Below are 20499 nucleotides of genomic sequence, written 5' to 3'. Positions count from 1 at the left end.
AACTTATAGGTGTGGGTGAGCAAGTAACCATGTGGTTTAGTGAGTGGGTTGGTGTGAGATATGGAGTGTATTGTGTGTGTCAAGGGTGTAGGTTTGCATATGTACCACAGGGTCATGTCCATACCAATATTTTGGGATGACACTATTGTTCCTACCGATATTTTAGCGAATTCATTCATATTATTTTTGTTGTGTTCATTCAAACATGTCCTCATAAAGTGTACATCTCCAGGAAAATCAGTTTATGTCCCTACCATAGCTGAGACCAAACCTACGCCCTTGTGTGAATACAGTATCAATATTCTGATCACAATAAGTCTGGGCAAATTACTTAAGTCAGCACCAGTCAGAGGCTACGTTAATTGTTTTGCATTTTTATGATGTCATCACATCACCAAAAGTGGTTTGGTCTAACCAAAGATATTTGCCTGTATTTTTAAGCTACAAAAATACACACCTATAAAGTATTGATATAAAATATGCAGCCTTTTTCTTCAACCCAATAAAATAATTTCAAACTATTTTGAAATTTTAAATACGTATTAAATACTACCCATCCATCATCCATGGCTATGCCAATTTGCACAAAATAATTTTACCATTTTGAACATATTTATTTTGTGTGTACAGTGCACCAGACAGTGAGATTCTGCTTGAAAATGAACTAAGGAAGCTGGAGTGTTACCACACCTGGGACCTAAAGAGAGAAGACACAGATCTCAACTTCCTGGAGGTCAAGTTTAGTGAGAATATCCTCATCAAACAAGAATATATCGGTAATTTTCAACAAAATGGACTTCACTTTTTGGCCTACATCAAATTCTTGCAGGGTTACAATGCCAAGTCCCTTGAATACCTTGAACTAGCACTGCAGAAAAATACTGGCGTTGCTAAAAAATGTGCTGTGACCTATGCAAACTTGGCCTGGGTGTATCACCATATGGGAGATGCTGCAGCAGCCAAGTCCTACATACAGAAAGTAAGGGAGACTTACAACACCATCCCTGGGAACTCGCCAGCAGCTCTGCACCGGGAGGTGCTCAGTGAAAAGACCTGGGCTCTCATGCACTTCTCCAAAAAGCCACACTACTACACCCAATCCAAAGAGCTCTTCCAAGAGGCCCTGCTAAAAGAACCAGACGACCAGGAGTGGAACACAGGGTATGCCTTTGCCCTATTCCACCTCGAGGGTCTGGAGACCACAAAAGAAAAAAGGCTCCCTGTGGAAGTCTCCCCTGCTGTACAGCAGCTCAAAAAAGCCCTGATCCATGACCCAGGCAATCCGATGCTTCATGTTTATCTGGGCCTGAAGTGCTATAAGAATGGACGGAACGTTGAGGCCTGGGAGCACATAAACAAATCCATCGGCATGGCACCGGACAACCTGACTGTTGTTCTACAGGTGGCCAAGTTTATGAAGAAAGTGCAGTCTTATGACATGGCACTGCACATACTGCTAAGGATGCTGAAGAGGGCGCCAAACTCCTCTCGCTTGCACCATGAAATTGGCAACAATTACCGCTGGCAAGCAATAAGAATGGGACAACCTCACGACCCCAAAAACATTGGGCGGTGCATTTTCCATTTTGAGGAGGGGGCTCGTCTCAATCCATCTTACACATACCCTCAGGTGGAGTTGGCAAAGAGGTATGCGGAAGTGAACAACGCTGAGGAAGCAGAAAGAAAATTCCAGAAACTGTTTGCCCTTCCTGACCTTCAGCCTAAAGACCTTCAGGCCTGCCACCGCATGTATGGCGACTTTCACTTGCATCACCTTGGTGCAGTAGCCACTGCTGTTAAGCACTACAAGCTCGGAATGAGGCTACAGAAAATCTCAACAGAGTGGTACCAGTGTCGCGCCCGCCTTTTCAAAGTCATGCGTTCTGATCACAAAGGCATTTTTAGGATTCGTGAATTCATAGATTCATTCAGGATGGCAGAGGAGCAAGATCATACGGATTCAGCGGGCCATGATTCTGATGAGGTTGTGTCCTGTAAATGAATACCATATTTCATCAGTCATCCATCATAAAGCAATGAGATGAAGAAATGTATTATTTCTTCATCGAACAAATATTTTTCCTGCTATTTAATTTGCAGTATTGTTTTAGTTAACCTAGGGCAGACAAATGAATGGTCTAATAAAATACTACACAAGTTGCGATATGTAAACTGGACTTAAATGTCAATATGAAAATGTCATAATTTGTGATCATTTCAGTGTATTTATTTTTTTCTTTTTAATTTTCTTTAATTTTTTTTATTTAAGAAATTGCTTTAGACATGGCGCATTGGTCATAATCAACAGTTTGGGGCAATCATTTTAGACTTTTTGAATACAGAAAGTTTATTAAGGTTCTGCTTTAAGGTTTCTTCCAAAAGAAGCACTTTCTTGGCACCATCACCTCGTGCTTGCTGTCAGTGGTTCAGGGCAGGCCTTCGGCTCCTCTAAAGTGTAGGCCTATACAAGTGTATGTAAATGAATGAAACTGAACTGAATTGAAACAGATGTGATGCCAGGCCACAATTGCATTTTGCTAAGATTGTGTGAGAGCGCATTGCCGAACGTGAAGAAAACTATAGGCTAATGGCCTTTATGACAACCGCTATCACTTATCCCTATATCAGTAGGCTATGACTTGATGTGCGCTTAACATCTGAAAACAGCAACTGGAAAACTGCACATGTGTCTCATACATTGTATGTCACAACAGAACTTTAAGTAGCCTACTATTAGCAGTTGAGGTCGAGGATCACTTATATGTGACTACAAACATCAATATATTTTCAGTAATTACCAGATAGTAATAGGCTAAGTAATTTTAGTTAGGCCTATATGTTGATTGGCCTTTGCATTTTTATCTGACCAAAAAAATCACACTGTTGTATAATGATGCAAGTACATGAATTCTGCACTGTTGAATCATACAATAAAAATGACCAACTGTCCTCTGCCATACTCCTGTCCTATTTCATTGCTTTCTAACATACATAGGCTACATTTTGACTGCAGCCATTAGTCTGTAAAGTGTTAAGTGTTTTTTTTTAAGTCAGAGAAAGTACAGAGGGCTCTGATTCCACTGAAGCCTCCCATGTGTACTCCCAAAACACCATAAATTAAGATACTATTACTGCAATTTATTATGAGCTAATACTAACCTACAATGCTCTTGGTAGGCTATGTACATTCAGCATCCACTGAAGATCTGACCCACCCACTCCCTCTCCAAGGGGATTTGTGAGGACATACTGGTTAGAGTGGTTTAGCTGAGTCTGTGCATTTAAGCACTATGGACAGTTCCACCGCGCAAGCTAAGCACTCGCCGGTGAATATAAAGCGATCGCTCACCCCTGCAGCATCGTAGGCTATAGCTACATGCACCAATCAGCTGCAGGATGGAACGTCTGCTGTATTCGCCAAATAGACGAGCCGATGTTGTGGAACATCGATATCATTCCACGCGTCCTTCATCACCTTCAGTGCTGCTGATTCCCAGCGTTGGCGCCAAGTCAGTCGAGTTGCTGCACAGAAGCAATGGGACAGTCACAGCAGGACTCGAATTCAGACCAGCACTGAAATCAACCCGTTCCTTCGATGAAACCAATCCGTTCTCCGGCATTATACCTCAGAAAATGAATGAAAAAGAAGTGCTACGCGGCCTAAACAACCGGTTCTCGGGATTTATTGACAAGGTTCGTCATTTGGAAGGTCAAAATAAAGAACTAGAGCGAGAAATAGAAGGAATAAAACAGCAGACACAAAGCTCTGCATCAATTTCCAAACAGTATGAGCCAGAGCTGAAAGAACTGAGAAAGCTGGTAAATGAAATAAGCCTTCAGAAACGTCAGGTTGAACTGGACTACTATCATTTGGAGGACGAATTACATTCCATACAACTTAAATATGAGCAAGAAGCTCGGACCAGGTCGGACGTTGAGAATACAATTACAGTGGTGAAGAAATATATCAGTGATGCTAATGTTGTTAAAAATGGACTAGACAAAAAAGCACAATGCCTTCAGGACGAAATCAAGTTTCTGAAGAAAAACCATAAAGATGAAGTGGCAGAGATGATGGCCCAAATCAAAGAAGACCAGGTTAGACCTGAATCTGTTGACTTTGGGAAAGGTGACATTACCTCAGCCCTAAGAGACATCCGTATTCAACTGGAAGGTCACACTATGTCCAACATTCGCGATACCGAGGCAGGTTTCCGTGCACATGCAGCAAAGTTGACCAAAGCTGCCGAGGCCAGTAGAGAGGCTCTCGTGACAACAAGGCAGGAGATCAGCGAACACAGACGCAGGCTGCAGTCCAAAAGCATCGAGCTGGACTCTGCTATGGGGATGAGACAGGCTCTGGAAAAACAACTCAGTGATCTCGAGGAACAGCACAAGGATGAAATGAACCACTATCAGGTAGGCCAACAATTTTGAATGAATGTGTAGCCTTACTAGCCTACCTGTTTTAACCTGTATGTGAAAACACCTGCCTTGATGCTTGAAAGAAATTCATGTCAGCACTTAATATTGCATAATCAATTAAAGAGGTCTGCCCTTTGCCTGCAGAGCACCATAAGACAGTTGGAGTATGAGCTTCACAACTCCAAACACAATATGGCTGGACATCTTCAGGAATATCAGGACCTGCTTAATGTGAAAATGGCTTTGGATGCAGAGATCTTTTCTTACAGGTGAGGAATTCTAGGAGTTTGCTGCTAATGCTGACAGACTAAAAAAGAAGTGGGCCAGACATCTCCTGAGGAATTAGACATCTGACATACTTTAATGCAACCCAAATATATCTTACATGCCTTGAATAGAGACACCCTCGACTCTGATAAGCTGAATCTAGTGCTCTGTATCTGAACTGTAACTTGATGCGTAAGTAAACCATATGACTTATTTAATGGAATAATTCAACCACTGATGCCTAAATAAAATCAGTAAATTAATGTAAACAATCCAAGACACAGTTTATATTTTTCAGTATGGTGCATTGAAAAAGACTAGATAGGGACAGTAACTGTACGCAACTTTATGTGAATTCAGACAGAAATGATTCATAACATCTGACTGATTTCAGTCATGGTATAATTGAAAATGCTGCTTGTTTGTTTTCATCAGGAAACTCCTGGAGGGAGAAGAATGTCGCTATTCCATTGTCACAAACTCCAACATATCGGTTCCATACATATACAGGCAGTCTCCGGTCTACACACTGCCATGTACTACAAGGCATGGGGGAAGCACTCGAAGAGCAGAGCCTCAGTATAAATTTGTGGAGGAAATAATTACGGAAACAACAAGGGAGGATGTGGAAATTGATGAGACAGAGTCCGAAGAAACTGTTGATGAGGGGGACAAAGTGGAGAAACTGAGTAGTGAGGAGGAGGAAGAGGCAGATGCAAGAGCACAGTCTGGAGATGCTGAGGAGGCCCAGAAGCAGCCTTTAGAGGAGGCACCGGATTCTGCAAGCAAACAGAATGGCATCTGTCCTGAAGAGAACACGAACACTGAGCCTGATGAAACCGATGAGACCAAACACGCTCAGTCTGAAGAGACAGCCCGACAAATAGATGCAATGAAAGATGAGAGAGATACAGAGAAACCTGAAGCTACAGACTACAATGGTATCTCAAATGAAGGAGATGAGGCCTCCACACCAGAGGACCAAACGGGGGACAAATCTTCTCAGGAAACCAAAGATGCTCAGCAAGCCACTGCACTGACAGATAGGAAGAGTGATGACTGGAAAAAGCAGCGCGCCATAGCAAACGAGCAGAAGCCTGTCTGTGAAGGCGCCCATGACAGTAGAGAAAAGTCTGCTGGGTCAGACAGTCATGCGTCATCAAATGCAGGGTCAGCACCAAAGTCATTGGGTGGTAATGCTGTAGATGTAAAAATGAAAGAAAGCGAAGTAAGCACACCCAAAGTCCAGGGGACCTCCACAGCAAGCCCTGCTCCAACAGCAAACAATGGGGAAGAGAAGCTGAAAGCCTTCGGACAGGAAGCCAAATCAGAGTCAGAGGTGGGTACTGATGTAAAGGCAACCGCACAGCCAGGGGGGAGTGTCCCAACAGAAGGAAGAAAGCAATCTGTGGGCACACCCGAGACTGAAAAGTCCACAGAAAAGTCCAGTGCAAAAAAGAGCCCAGAAACAGCTAAACAAGATTCCAGCCAAGGCAGTGACAATGGAAACACAACTGCACAGAGGGAAGGATCACTGAGAGCTCAACCAGTGAAACAAAGCTCCGAGGAGAAAGCAGACAAGGTGAGACCGCTGGAAAAGCCACAAACAGGCGGAGTGGTCAATAAGGAACAGGGCAAAAACACAGAGCCACAAGAGAAGGCCAGTGAAGGCAAACACGGAAACACTGAAGAGAATCTTTCTTAAAAAATGGACTCAAAAAGCGAAGGAACATAAAACACAGATGAAAGGGATCAGACGGTAAAAATTGCTTTGCCATACTGCAGACGAAACGAAAAAATGTGACAGGGCTGAATTGTAGAGTCCGGACAAAAAATGTTAAGAGACTGACATCAAGTCTCGGAATATAAAGCGGACAAAGTAAGGTTAGATTGCATGATTGGTCTTGCACAAGCATATCTGAAAGCAAATGTATGGCTACTTACCCATCATGGGAGCTTAAAACATGAATGTAGATCAATGCATGATTAAATACAACCTACAGAGGAAGAAATGTATCATGTACCATTATCTATGCCATCCATTCCATGCTTAGGATTGGCTAGAATGCTCCAAGATAACAGATGTAATTTCAGCATAGTCCACGTTGTGTAAGCAACTGTTGTAGACAGTAGTACATCTCATCAAACACACATGTTGTGCATTTGAATACACAGAACCAAAAATATAGAACATTTTCTACTATTCAAAGCTATATTTGTGAACCAGATGATTTTGCTACCTGGCTGAGGTAGTAACTAAAATCACTCCCTGGCTGGAAGTCTCAAAGGTCACTCAGACCGTTTCTTCTTGAGGAAAGCACAATTACACATAATGCTCAGAGGAAGATTACTATATTTGATAAATGCTGTTCATGTCATAATCAAATACCAGCATTTAAGAGACCATTAAAAATAAACATTTTGTATACACCAGGCTTCGAGCATGTTTCTCCCAACTTGCTATAGCTTCATGTATGCAGGGAGGAGCAAAATAACAAGTATTTTTCTTAAACCTGTCTTGCCATTACAATAGCAGCTTCATAGTAAGATTTGGATGCACAGACTAGCATTTACAATCATTCATCAAAAGTCTGTTAGAGTTCAAAGACTTTATTGAAAATTGTACCATACACATGAGGACCCCTCCAAGGTTTGTGTAAGCATGGTCTCAATGAGTCTGTGACATGATGTACACAGCAGATACGTTCATCATTAAACTTGAGCATCTAGAGAAACCCGTTTTGGCATCTTACTTGTGAACCTAACCAAGTCATCTGATGGATGCAAAAAAAGAAAATGGGGGGAAAAAAAGATAACGGAAGGCCAGTTAAACTGACATAAGGTTCCGATTTCCTTCTTGTAGACTTTCAGTTGAAGCCACCCCAGAAACTGCTCAGTTTAGGGGTAGACTTACAGCTCAGTTCACTTTTCCTTCAAAAATCCCAATGGCTTACAAGAAAACATGGCAATGGAACAGGTTAAGCTTTGTCCTTGTGTACATGGAAAAAGGAAGAACTGCATTTAAATAAAAGGGTGAGCAAAGGTGTGAAGTAAATACATGAGTTGTTCAGACAGCTTGGGAAGACCAGCAGATAGAAATAATAAAATGTCATGTCCCTCACCCAGTAACATGTTAACAAAAGCCTAATTCCTGCCACAGTAACATGTATATGACAAAATCAGAGGGATCAAAAGAATTGAGCCGCAAATGTCCTCTTTGTGTAGTGGTGGATTCTGCATTTCATCGTCATGGCAGTGCTGGAGGAACAAGGGGAAATTATGTCTCTAAACCCGCTCCAAGTATCTTCAAAACTAAAACAAGCAAAACACAGTACACCATGACTCAGAAGAAACAAAACCATCACACTTGGTTGCTGAGAATTATTGTTTTTCCTCTTGTAGTGGTTTATGTAGTCTTTGAACCCATCCCTTCCAGAAATGCCCTGCTGGTTAAGGTGGAAACAGACTTAAGGCCAAACTGTTCTGATATTCCCTCTCCCAAAACATTACACTGGGGATGATTTAGGCCTCCAACTCCAGGCCCAGGCCAAGCTTATGGCCGCCAGCATTGATGCTCTTCCCGTCTACAAGAGCCGCAAGGGTCAGCTTCACACCTAGAAGAACAAACAGTGATGTTATTGGTTTAGTTTTTTAATATATCAACAATTATATCATGATAAGATCTGCAGTTTCCTACTATCTAGTAAGACTGAAAAGCATGCACAAGTCACATTACATGGTACATATTAAAGTTACACTGTAGGTTAGCCTACTGCCTACAATTCTGTGATATATTTGCAAGGTAACGGCAAAGAGGCATTGCCAAAATGCATGAAAGCCTAGAGGGGTAAAGGCTCTCGAGAGGTTGCTGCTAAAGAAAAGTGTAGATGTAATCATTTTACTGCCTCCATGTTTTTCTCCACTGTGTTAACATTCATTTGATGTACATTGGTTTAAGTAAGTTACAAAAATGATAGCATTAAAGAAAATAAATTATTAATATCAGTTATATTATATCAATGAATATCTACTGTCATGTTACGTTCACATACCTGGTCTTAGTGTCTGGGTGTAGCCAACACCAACCAAGCTGGTATTGTTCACTTTAGCCTGTAAAGAACAACAGGCATCAGTATCTACACATACAGAACATAGAAATGACAGATTACAGATAGAACACCCTAGTCTGACAACAAAGCTTTGAACCCAACTCTCCAAGATGCAGGCCATCTGTCAAGAGCCTGGAGGCCAAATTGTGGCCAAAATTGCCTTCAGTCCAATGTGGCCAAATTACACTGAAATGGGTATATACAATTAGAGTATAACACTCCCTGGCTCTGAGTTTTCTCAATGGCAAAAGACAAAAGGAGACCGTTGTTTAGGACCATAATCCAATCATCTTCAAAGCTGCGGTGACTCACACTAATAGCGGCATCCTTGTCCAGCTGGTACTTGGCTGCGATTCCAAAGCGTGTGCTGTTGCTGCCAGCGGTCCAGGCCAGATTGACAGCAGTTTCCAGCTTGGGGTTCACCTTCTGGTAAATGGAGCCGCCAAACTCTGAGCCGTCATTACTGGAAGAAATGGCCATAGAGTATCATTAGGCGTTTTTGTTAGTGGGCATGCCTACAATTAAAATGGTTAATATGGTACCACTAACAGAGGAACACATAACAGAAATCTACCAGCCTCTTAGTGTTTGGGAAATGAAGTACTCACACGTTTGTGTGAAGCTGGAAGTCGCCAGTCTTGTAACCAACAGCGAAGTTGTTCTGAGTCATCTTGGACTTGGCTGTGTCAAAGGACATTTGGTAGCCGGCCAGCCAGCCCTCGTAGCCAACAACAGCGGCACCGTGAAGGGTTGGCCCAGCGAAGTCGAAGTCGACGTCGCAGCCAAGGTTCACATATTCACGCTTGTAGGCCGTCTTGACTTTGCCGCTCTTCTTACTGCACATGAGGGTGAGAGGACAGGGCTGATTAACATGCAGCAGTGGCAGCCACACCATGTTAATGTGTGCTTATAAGGCCATTACTCAGCCACCTGCACAGCCTGCTTTTCAGCATTTACACACAAATAAAAGCAACCAACAGAAGGGCTTGTTAATGTTGCAATAAGTTAGGGACATTTCAGTTCTATATTTGGAAGAGGTATTAATATCAATTTAACAGTCTAAACTCAGTGTCAACATGAGATGTTATGAAAGGTCTACACTCTACAGGATTAGACACAAGGTGATATACAATGGCATTCTGTCAACGTATACATATCTTACAGGAAGAAAAGCCATCTATAGCATGACACTTCCACATGACCTTGAAGGACACCTAACCACCAAGCCATGGGCCTACTGCTATATGACACCACATTCAATAACAACCTGACAAACACTGAGCTATACAGCAGTGCAAAGACCACCAACGTGACCGTAATATGAGAAGCCCGTCTGCACCGACCCCCTCTCCCCCACCACACACACACCCCAATGGGCATGCGCCACATGCGTGGAATGACTTGCAGCCCATGGAAACTTAATACAGTCCAACAGACCGCAATTGAGAGAACAGACTGCATGTGTGTTGTCTTCATAAATAAAATGCCTTCCCACAAGTGCAACTACATATTTGACTTGCAAAACAGGCCCTTGGTGGCAAAACAAGGTTAGGTGAACCATTCTTAGAACTTATCCAACTAAACTAGACATGGCATAGACCTTATATGTATAATCCAGCACAACCGGTCAAAAAAAGAACACTGCAAACTATTTGCCAGTATGATCAATTATTTCACATACCCTGTGTTTGGAGAGAAGGTTGTGTCAAAAGTCAGCTTCAGACCTTTGGCAATCTAAAAGGAGAAATTAGTTAATCATATATCATGATAAATCGCATCCTGATTGAGAGTTGGGGGGGGCACTTCTGATGCACACCTGGTCTTCAACGGTGATCTCTGTTCCTAGTGTGTTGTCAGTGTTCCACTTCTCTGTGAAGGTCAAGCCATATTCAGACTTCTTGTATTTTGTCTCCAGGCTGCCAGCAACTTTGCCAGTGTCAGTGTTGGAGGAGCCTGCAGTTTTGAACTCCTACAAACAAACAATTGTGTGCAAACGATTACTTTCTCACAAAACACATATTTGTTAGCAACTCAACACATTTATGTGGACACTCAATAGAGAATGAAGACACAAATTCAACTTTTGTTAATTTATAGAAAGAACATAGACTGGTCAAATAATAATGGGCTCAAGAGGATGGTGTGAACCAGACAAGCTGATTGATTCAGCTGGTAGTACCATACAGTAACAACAGGACAAGTAAGGACAACAGACCAGAGGTCAGAGTCTGGCTCTATTAGTATTCACCCCTCCCCATCAAGTCAAGCATGAGATGTGAATTATGATTAGTTACAGTACAGTACAGAGTTGTTCTTACCACGCCAGTAGCCGATTTTGTCTTGACATCAAGTTTCACCACACCAAAGCCTATTAAAGATTACAAAAAAAATGTGCCAAATTCCAAAACATTGTAATTCAATTATACAGGGAAAGTGGCGTTTTAGCCAAACATATGTGTGAACAGTACCATATCCTTTATTGAAGATGTCCTTGGCAGATTTGCCGAGGTCAGCGTATGTTGGAGGAACCGCCATTCTGCCTGTGAGCATGAATCACAGACAAATTCAGTGTTCAGACACAATCAAACCCACACAAACCACAATGACTGTCCATTTCAGAGGGGTGGTATGGACATGTTCAATTGTTCCAGGCAAAGGTAATCAGCTTATCAGCCGATCAACAATAAGTACACTGACACTTAATGATTTGGAGCTGAATGAGCTTTGATAAGAGGCCCCATTGGGCTGCAGTTGTCTGACATGCTCAAGTCAGTTAATTGGAACTGACAGAGATCCACGCCTACAGTGAGTCACACAGGGCGGCAAGTTGCCTTTAGGATAAAGGGTTGGCCAGCATGGCTAACGTTACTAATCTATTTCTCTGTGAACACAACATGTACACTCAAGAGTTGCATTACACCTGTACCGGTTGAAAACCACTGAAAAAGAAACCGAAATTGAAATTCGACTGGACTGCTTTCACTCACAGCCATTTAGTTAACAGAAGCAATAACGTCAACGTTTGCTTTTCATTTTAAACGGCTGATACATTCAGTAACTATCACGTTTGCGTTAAGGGAACATTAATGTATTTGTACCGCAATAAGACAATACAGTATGTTGACACAAAGGGCATACATTCACGATGTGCAAGGTTAACATTATTATTAACACCAGGCTAGCTCATTGATACCAAATCCTCAGAACAATTAGTAATGATAGGTGCAATAACCGCGCAGTAATCGACGACAAACAAATTACATAACATTTACATCAGGTTACAACCATAGCTGAGGAAGTTAACATGCTAACCGGTGAACAGGCTCTGCTATAAACACCTTGGACACTCACCGGTGACTACAATAACTAACGTTAGCTGAAAGCAACCTAGGTACGTTAACGTACTGCCAACCTAAAATTACTTAAAAAAAAAAAACAGCTAAAGAAGAGAGTTCAATCAAATTAACGTGTTGTCCATTTGACTGTAACGTTAACGTTTATTTGTTTAGCAAACCCAAACTTGGTCACCTAGAAGCTAGCTGAGCTCCAAGTAGCTTGCTAAGTTAGCTCAATTTGGATTCAACTAGTTTCTAGCAGCTAGAAGCTAGCTATTGGCTAACTGTAACTGCTTTTCACTGTCACCACACGTGTTGACATGGAGGACTGTCAAAAGAAAACTCGAACAGTTTTCAAACTGGACAGACAGAGTACAATTCAGTCATACACAATGTGTACATTTACGGAACATAGGCCTCAATCAAAATGAGCTAACAAGCTAACTTACAGCACACTAAACTTGGCTATCGCTAAATAGCAAAAAGCCAAACGTGTTAGCCGGTTAGCTAAGTGTTGCAGCATTGCATCGTTTTAGCTGTTGCGATTCCATTAATGCCAACTTAGCACTTAAGTAAGACACAGTCCCATGAAGAGTATTTCTTACCGGTATAAAGGTGAAGCTAGCGGTACAAAGTAACGAAGTTTGATGTGGATATTTCTAACGTTTTTACAACGGTTACAGCTTTGGTGAACTTCACCGGTTGGAGGGCGAACTGAAGGAGACTGTAATGTAATGGAAATCCAAACCTATCACATTCTAAATCCTAAGGACCCTTCACAGTAGTTGTCAAGACTATGCCTGACTGTAAATATGTATGCTGTAAACACAAAACGCTTCCAAAACGTACACGACAGCTTAAGGCTCGCATATTATGTTGTAATATATTGCGCTATCATATTATATTATGCGTATTTCATGTATTATATTTGCATGTGGGTTACATTTATTTTACAATGCTATGTACCGGTATTTAGGGAGACCATTCGATGCACCGGTATCTTTGCGATCCCCTATGCATTAGAGTAGCCTGCAGTAGGCTACATTTTCCAAACCTTTCAGAGACAACTGTCTACTTGCTCACTTCAAATACTTAGTTTAAGTATATAGTGCAGATATTGGTTTAATAGGCTACTAACCATCGAAAGGTGTACTGACAGATATGCGGTTTGAGATTATAGCCAATCTCAGAGGGCCCTTTGTTGTCTGTCATTTTAATTTAGGCTTCTGAGTGTTTGTGTCTAGTCTGAAGCTTGCTTAAGCACTGGACCCTTGAATTTTGACTTTTTTCATTAAAAGGAAAAAAGATGCTCACAATTCCTTTAAATTCCTTGATGTGGCCCATTTATTATTTCCCTCACGGTATCAAAATATACTTAGGCCTACCTATATTTATGCTATGTTTAGGCTACACTAATCAGTGTGCCCACAACCTGTTGCACCATACACCTCAATATGGCCCTGTTCTTGTCCAGTTGTGTCATAGAACTGCAGTTATAAAGCACTTTTTTTGTTCTCTTAAAATTAATGTGTTGTCCCTATCTGGACACAGAGATGTGTTAAAAACAACTCAAGTTGTGTTATTTTCAACACATATTGTGTAACAAATAAAACAAGGAAACAACACAAACTGTGTTGTCCCTATCTGGACACAGAGATGTGTTAAAAACAATGCAAGTTGTGTTGTTTTCAACACATTCGTTTTAAGAGTGTGATGTTTTAAAACATTATTTTGGTGGTTTCAAATGATAGTATAGTATAGTATATATAGCCTACTCTATTGATCCCGTGAGGGAAATTTGGTCTCTGCATTTATCCCAATCCATGAATTAGTGAAACACACTCAGCACACAGTGAGGTGAAGCACACACTAATCCTGGCGCAGTGAGCTGCCTGCTACAACAGCAGCGCTCGGGGAGCAGTGAGGGGTTAGGTGCCTTGCTCAAGGGCACTTCAGCCGTGCCTAGTCAAGTCAAGTCAAGTTTATTTATATAGCGCATTTCATACACAGAGGTCATTCAATGTGCTTTACATAAACAAAACCAAACAATAATAACAAATAAAAGCATAGAAGGGCAATATAGTCAAAGAATAGTTAAAAGGTAAAGATCATAATAAAAAGGAAACATAAAACAAGGTAAAATCATTTAAAAATAAAGAATAATTAGTAAGCAAAACAAAGGCAAAAGTAGTAAAAAAAAAAGTAATAAAAGTGCCTACTGGTCGGGGTTCGAACCGGCAACCCTCCGGTTACAAGTCCGAATCGCTAAACAGGCCACGGCTGCCCCTTTCATGAGACACCGTAGCCTACTCAGATAAGCTTCCACAAATAAACAAACTAAAAGTTTGTTTTACAGCACATTTGGTAGTAAAGGCTAGTCCATGTCCATGCTAGTACATGACCTAGTTTCACATGCCATGAAATCAGTGGAATCATCATATTACATATTTGTAAAAAAGATGTGAAAACTAAACCACATTAGGCTATCGCATTTAGATGTGCAATGTCTAATAAAGAAGCATCAGTATAGTATACATGCTGTGCCATCACTGCTCTCTTGTGAGCTTAGTGGGCCATGTGTCTACCTGTTGAAATGGGAAAATGGGATTGTGAAATGAGAGGCTCACACATTTTTATTTTTTTTGCTTTTCGTGTATAGGAGAACCAGTAGTCTTCAACTTGACTTACAACATAGCCTACATCTGCAGGTGATGCTGTTTGCTAGTGAACCCTGACAACATTTTTTGAATGGGTGGTACTGTTGAGATTTGAAACTAGGCAGTACACACTGAAATACTACGTTTTCAAAATTGCACAAGCTGGTTTGTGCAGTAGCCTATATCCCTTATTCACAAATGACCTCTGAAGATGCACTGTTAACTTTTTTCCCCCTAAAACCGTTTTTATCTGTGAACTTGCATAGAGGGCTTTTCACTTTACAATGTAGAAAATAACTCTGCTCCATTCCAAATATTAATTCGATTAGTTGACTAATAGATCTAACTAACCAACACTACAAAGCTGTAATAATTTCTATATGGTCCCAGTGAAAGCTGACCTCAGTTTGACTCAGGCTATATTTCACTATCATGAGATAAGCTTCCACAAATAAACAAACTAAAAGTTTGTTTTACAGCACATTTGGTAGTAAAGGCTAGTCCATGTCCATGCTAGTACATGACCTAGTTTCACATGCCATGAAATCAGTGGAATCATCATATTACATATTTGTAAAAAAGATGTGAAAACTAAACCACATTAGGCTATCGCATTTAGATGTGCAATGTCTAATAAAGAAGCATCAGTATAGTATACATGCTGTGCCATCACTGCTCTCTTGTGAGCTTAGTGGGCCATGTGTCTACCTGTTGAAATGGGAAAATGGGATTGTGAAATGAGAGGCTCACACATTTTTATTTTTTTTGCTTTTCGTGTATAGGAGAACCAGTAGTCTTCAACTTGACTTACAACATAGCCTACATCTGCAGGTGATGCTGTTTGCTAGTGAACCCTGACAACATTTTTTGAATGGGTGGTACTGTTGAGATTTGAAACTAGGCAGTACACACTGAAATACTACGTTTTCAAAATTGCACAAGCTGGTTTGTGCAGTAGCCTATATCCCTTATTCACAAATGACCTCTGAAGATGCACTGTTAACTTTTTTCCCCCTAAAACCGTAGAGGGCTTTTCACTTTACAATGTAGAAAATAACTCTGCTCCATTCCAAATATTAATTCGATTAGTTGACTAATAGATCTAACTAACCAACACTACAAAGCTGTAATAATTTCTATATGGTCCCAGTGAAAGCTGACCTCAGTTTGACTCAGGCTATATTTCACTATCATGATGAAATGTGATGCCAAGGCAAGGGAATGGAAAGGTCACTGGCATTCTGTACCGAGGTCCTGCATACAAATGTCATTTCCTCGGACACCCTGTGATTTGAATTAACAATTCATTTTATTGCTCAATCACCCTTTAAAACACAGCACAAATGTAGTCATTTACATCTCAGTCCAGAAACTAGGAGTCCACCAACTAAATGATTAAATAATACACAATCATACACAAGATCATACAAAACTATATAAATATAAATGACACTTTTGTACATAGCCTTAGCCTCAGAGCAATGTGGTTGATCACATGATCACAATGTATGATTTTTGTAGCACAGTGCTAGAAAGAGGCCATGGTGATTATGGCTGATCTGATAAAGGGAGATCTTATCATTTAGTACACAGCATATTACCACTTTTGAATCAAGTGTACTCAGTTATTGGTGGACCACTAACTAATAATCCTTGATGTCAAGCAATAGTGGATACAAAAATTGCTTTTGGCTGCAGCATAACTGACTCCATTTAGAGTCTGAGCAGCAATCATGGGATTAAAGACGAACATACCAAGACCCAAAAATAAAAGACTTAAAATCGAGAAAAATTTATAAAGTTCACTTCATTTTATTATTTTTTTTCATACTATATACTTTGCTCAAATATAGGAAATTAAAATCAAAGCACATCAATATTTATTTATTTTTTAAACCAAAATTGAAGTTACTACCAAAAGTAATTTTACAAAGTATGAAATAAGATGAAGGGGCAAACAGTCCTGTTGACAACTCTCAACTTGAGTCAGTAGTAAAGCACTGCAGTTTAAATGCAAGTAACACTCGCTAGCCTGTCAGAGGTGACATTGCTCAGAAAAGAAACTGCAATTCATCAGGACTCCACTTTGACAAACCTGGCATGTAAAGTACTACATTTTTGACAAAAATATGCCACTTTTTACAGAGCAAAGCATTACATACATACTTACATACATACATGATGGAATGCAGTACTAAACACTTGCTGGCTTGAATGATCATAGTTACATCACAAAGCTTCGGTTTCAATGTCTCAGTTACACTCAGTCCTTGGTCATTTTAACAATACCGAAAAAGTCCACAGCTCAAACAGAGGCATCAGTACAAGAGGGGTTTGTAGGAGCCCGCTCCTATGTGAGGATGTATTGTGTGTCAAAAGACAATTGTTTTTTCTAATAACAAATTGAAACAAACCCATGTTCAATTACAGTATTTAAATTTTGTGAATGAAAAAGTGATACAAATGTCTGAGAGAAACTATCATGTATGTTTTTATCACCATTGTTTACAAACTAATCCACTAATCTTACTCCACTTTGACCTTTCTGATGGTTACTGACCTTGCCAACTGCTGTTAAGCATTTGTCGCAAATCTTGTACTATAGTTATATTCACATTCATCTTTCCTGTCCAGTTGTGCAAAACGTTAACGCCCAAAAGTCACAGATAAATGTCACTGTTTTCTGCCAAAGATTATGCTGTAGATAAATATCGGAGGACTTAATGAGATTTATTTGATGTTTGATGTTTCTGGAAAAAATCTCTTCTTCTTCCTGTCTGAGTAAGAGGAAATAGATTGGAAACATGTAGGCCCTGGTCTTCTGTAGCCATTTCTGTACTAGTCTTATCCACAAGGTGGCAGTGTTCACCCTTTCAAATGTTTTAGACTTCAGCCTTACACTGATGTGTAAATACTACTGTAGTAAATACTACAGCCCATTTCATTGTCCAGCTTTATTCTTTCACATTTTAAGAATTATGTTAACTGTACCCTGTACATTTACATTAATATAGAACAAATTTGCCAATTGGGAAACAGGCAGTGCTATTTCACTGCCATTAAAATGAACAAACTGCATTACCCATGGTTTGTGTAGAGAAATATAGGCTACAGTACCCCCACTACAGCAGCACCCAACGGTTGCTTAGCATCTCTAGAATTACAGTGTTTAAACAAATCTCATTTCTTCACAACAGACACACCACAGTCTCCAGAGCGTTCCACAGACAGCTATTTAATCTTGTCAGCATATGAATACTAAAATGCATGTTCAAACCATATTTTATCTTTTCCCTCATAATTTTATCTTAAGATATAATACCCAATGTCTGTGGAAGTGTGATAAAACAGGACGTTTTAATTGGGCACCTTTTAAGGCAGCACTACAATAGAAGTGTGGCCGTCTAATTGTCATAGAGACTGAATATTGTTAGCAAAACAATTCTACAAATGACTGCATTAGCTTTCAAGTCCATCTGAAACCTTTGGACAGAGTTCATGTGGATGGCTAAAAGTATGGAGGGGAAGTACTCGCTTACCCAATAATACTTTTTATTCATGGTGAGGTAAGAACCAAAAAATATCTGCTGTCTAGAAAAGAAAGGTGAAATCAGCGAAGATGGGCTGGTGCTACAGTGAGGATCATCTGGCTCCAGTGACCGGTAGAAAAACATTGTACTAAAGTGTACAATCTCTTTTTCATTAGGCCGACATGGCTTGACTCCACCTCATCCTTAGGTGCAAATCAACGCAAAATCATTACAAGCAAAGGAATGAATGGCTTAAAATCAGTGGTTTAAAATAATTCCCCTGGTATAGGCTATTTTTCTTTTTCGGAAAAAAATGTAGGATTATAAGAGTGATCTGCTTTCCCTCATTACAATTTCCATTCCTTTTTTTCATCCAAAGTGTGGAGAGTGGGATACAAATGTAATTATATAAAACATGTGAATTCTACTGAAAACTTCAAGTTTGCTTCTTTTTTCTATATCACACATACAACAATATAAAGGAATTTATTCATATTAAAACGGGGGAACCTGGTTATCAGGAAATTAAAAAGTGCTTGAATGCATTGTTAAAGACTCCATTACAACCGGTGTGGATACACATACACACAAACACACACATACACACACACACACACACACACACACACTCATACCCCTCTCACACACCTCCAGAGGCGCTCAGACCCAATGCAGTTGACACACACTCGGAGCGGCAAACCTCAGGTCTTGTACAACAGCAGTACAATGGCAGTAGTTGGAATGTTCCATGATCTGGCGCACACTGATTTGTAATGATTAGCCACCAACTTGCAGGAACAAAACAAACAAACAAACTGACGAAGGCTAAATAATATTAAAACAGGAGGGAGACGTCTGTCCTCATCATTCTCCACTCCAGTGAAAGTCTAGCGCTCCCTGTGGCCAACAGACACAGCCACAGGTGGAGCAGGTCTGTGGGTGGAGAGGGGAAGGGTGGAGGTGGGCTCATCATGGGGCATCGGGTCACACATGGAGAATCTCCATGCTGTAGTCCTCCGTCTCTGTATACTGCGAAGAGTTTGTGTCCGACTGTGCCGGGGCAAGAGCCTCCTTGTTCTCCAAGTTGGGCTCCATGAGCGGCGGTTTGTCAAAAACAATCTTTTTACAGGTCTCTGGGCGGTTCTGCACGTATATTACTCTGTTGTAAGCCTTAAGTCTCCGCCACAGCTGGATGTAGACTTTGCATTGCACATACATGAACACCAGTCCCCCAGTGAAGCCTATGGCCACCACCACCAACTTGGTCCAGAATGGCCATTCCAAGATCCCTGCAAAGGCAGATAGAGAGATATGAGACGTTTGTTTCCCTGAACACCATACCATCATCAAATCATGGAAATATAGGGGTTTGGAAGGTCCTGTTAAAGAGAGGGTAAATATAATTATAATAATCATAAAAATGTAATACTCTGTATTTACAAAACATGTATTACATTTTATGTCATGTATATACATATAGAGGTATGTACAATTAGGGGTGCACAGAGTTACATTCCAGAATCCATCATATTCTGTTGAGTTTTTCCATGTAACTGTTATAATAGAAGCATTTATTAGACATTAGAAGCCATAAAATAGTAACATTTAAATGGAAATACCATCATAAATTGACTAAGCATGAGGAATGATGGGACATTATTTCTTCAACAGAATATCTCACAGCAAACGTCTGCCTAGTAAAGGTTTGGATTCTGGGATATAACATACTGTATATACATGGTCTCCACTTCACAGCTAGAGCTAATACCAAAAAGGAGCACTAATGAATTTTGAAGCACAAACAGGGTGCCAAATGAAAGTAAAGTAACAGGAGCTCTTGCTTGGAGTAAATGCACATCTACAGCACATCGGCAACCTCTCTCACTAGGGACACACGATGGAAAAACGTACACAGAAGCGTCCTCTGAACCTACAAATCATAACAAATACGATACTCTTTCCATAAAATAGTTGTAATGGATTTTCAAGGAAAAAAAACATCCATCATGTTTTTCTTGCCGTGCTTCATTTGAAAGCCAATTTGCAGAGTTCACCGAAAGTGACACAGGAAATCATTCAGAACTGTTCTGACATAATAGCCCTGAAGTAAGTTCATTTTTTACTGGGAAGCCCTGTTGTGCTCCCCACTAGTTTACAAGGAATATGAATATTAACT

The 20499-nt window shown here is 40.5% G+C and overlaps 3 protein-coding genes across 6 annotated transcripts in view; 1 reads left to right on the top strand and 2 right to left on the bottom strand.

Annotated features, from left to right (window-relative positions):
• ifit8 (interferon-induced protein with tetratricopeptide repeats 8) overlaps positions 1–2131 on the top strand; it is a 3222-nt gene extending 1091 nt beyond the window's left edge. Inside the window, exon 2 of the mRNA XM_076285209.1 lies at positions 631–2131. Within this exon, the coding sequence (XP_076141324.1) occupies positions 631–2002 (1372 nt within the window). The 3' untranslated portion in view covers positions 2003–2131. The remainder of the gene's footprint in view (positions 1–630) is intronic.
• A 5155-nt stretch (positions 2132–7286) lies between these two features.
• Positions 7287–12878, bottom strand: vdac2 (voltage-dependent anion channel 2). Its single transcript, XM_076286198.1, has 9 exons — positions 12742–12878; positions 11270–11341; positions 11120–11169; positions 10618–10770; positions 10483–10535; positions 9410–9637; positions 9114–9264; positions 8745–8802; positions 7287–8306 (listed from the first exon to the last, which is right to left on the bottom strand). The coding sequence occupies exons 2-9, from the start codon at positions 11334–11336 to the stop codon at positions 8215–8217; spliced, it is 852 nt and encodes a 283-aa protein (XP_076142313.1). The 5' UTR covers positions 11337–11341; positions 12742–12878; the 3' UTR covers positions 7287–8214.
• A 3707-nt stretch (positions 12879–16585) lies between these two features.
• The window catches only part of marchf8 (membrane-associated ring finger (C3HC4) 8), a 62769-nt gene continuing 58855 nt past the window's right edge, over positions 16586–20499 (bottom strand). For all 4 annotated transcript variants that reach the window (XM_076286197.1, XM_076286194.1, XM_076286195.1 and 1 more), the window contains one exon: positions 16586–19612. In XM_076286197.1, the coding sequence (XP_076142312.1) occupies positions 19308–19612 (305 nt within the window). In that variant the 3' untranslated portion in view covers positions 16586–19307. The remainder of the gene's footprint in view (positions 19613–20499) is intronic.

The sequence above is a fragment of the Alosa pseudoharengus genome, unplaced genomic scaffold, assembly GCF_046254945.1.
Source record: "Alosa pseudoharengus isolate Yale_2024_CS ecotype anadromous, Long Island Sound unplaced genomic scaffold, YU_APseudo_1.1 YU_APseudo_1.1_scf_15, whole genome shotgun sequence".
Classification (NCBI taxonomy): Eukaryota; Metazoa; Chordata; class Actinopteri; order Clupeiformes; family Clupeidae; genus Alosa; species Alosa pseudoharengus.
Note: the sequence above shows the minus strand (reverse complement) of the source record. Positions and strands in the feature narration are given on the sequence as shown.

What these genes read in the sequence shown, in the direction of transcription:
- vdac2 (XM_076286198.1), bottom strand. Translation starts at nt 11,336, where the DNA reads ATGGCGGTTCCTCCAACATACGCTGACCTCGGCAAATCTGCCAAGGAC. An exon ending in CATCTTCAATAAAGGATATG is followed by an intron (nt 11,170 to 11,269) that starts GTACTGTTCACA and finishes AATCTTTAATAG; the next exon opens with GCTTTGGTGTGGTGAAACTT. An exon ending in AGATCACCGTTGAAGACCAG is followed by an intron (nt 10,536 to 10,617) that starts GTGTGCATCAGA and finishes TTCTCCTTTTAG; the next exon opens with ATTGCCAAAGGTCTGAAGCT.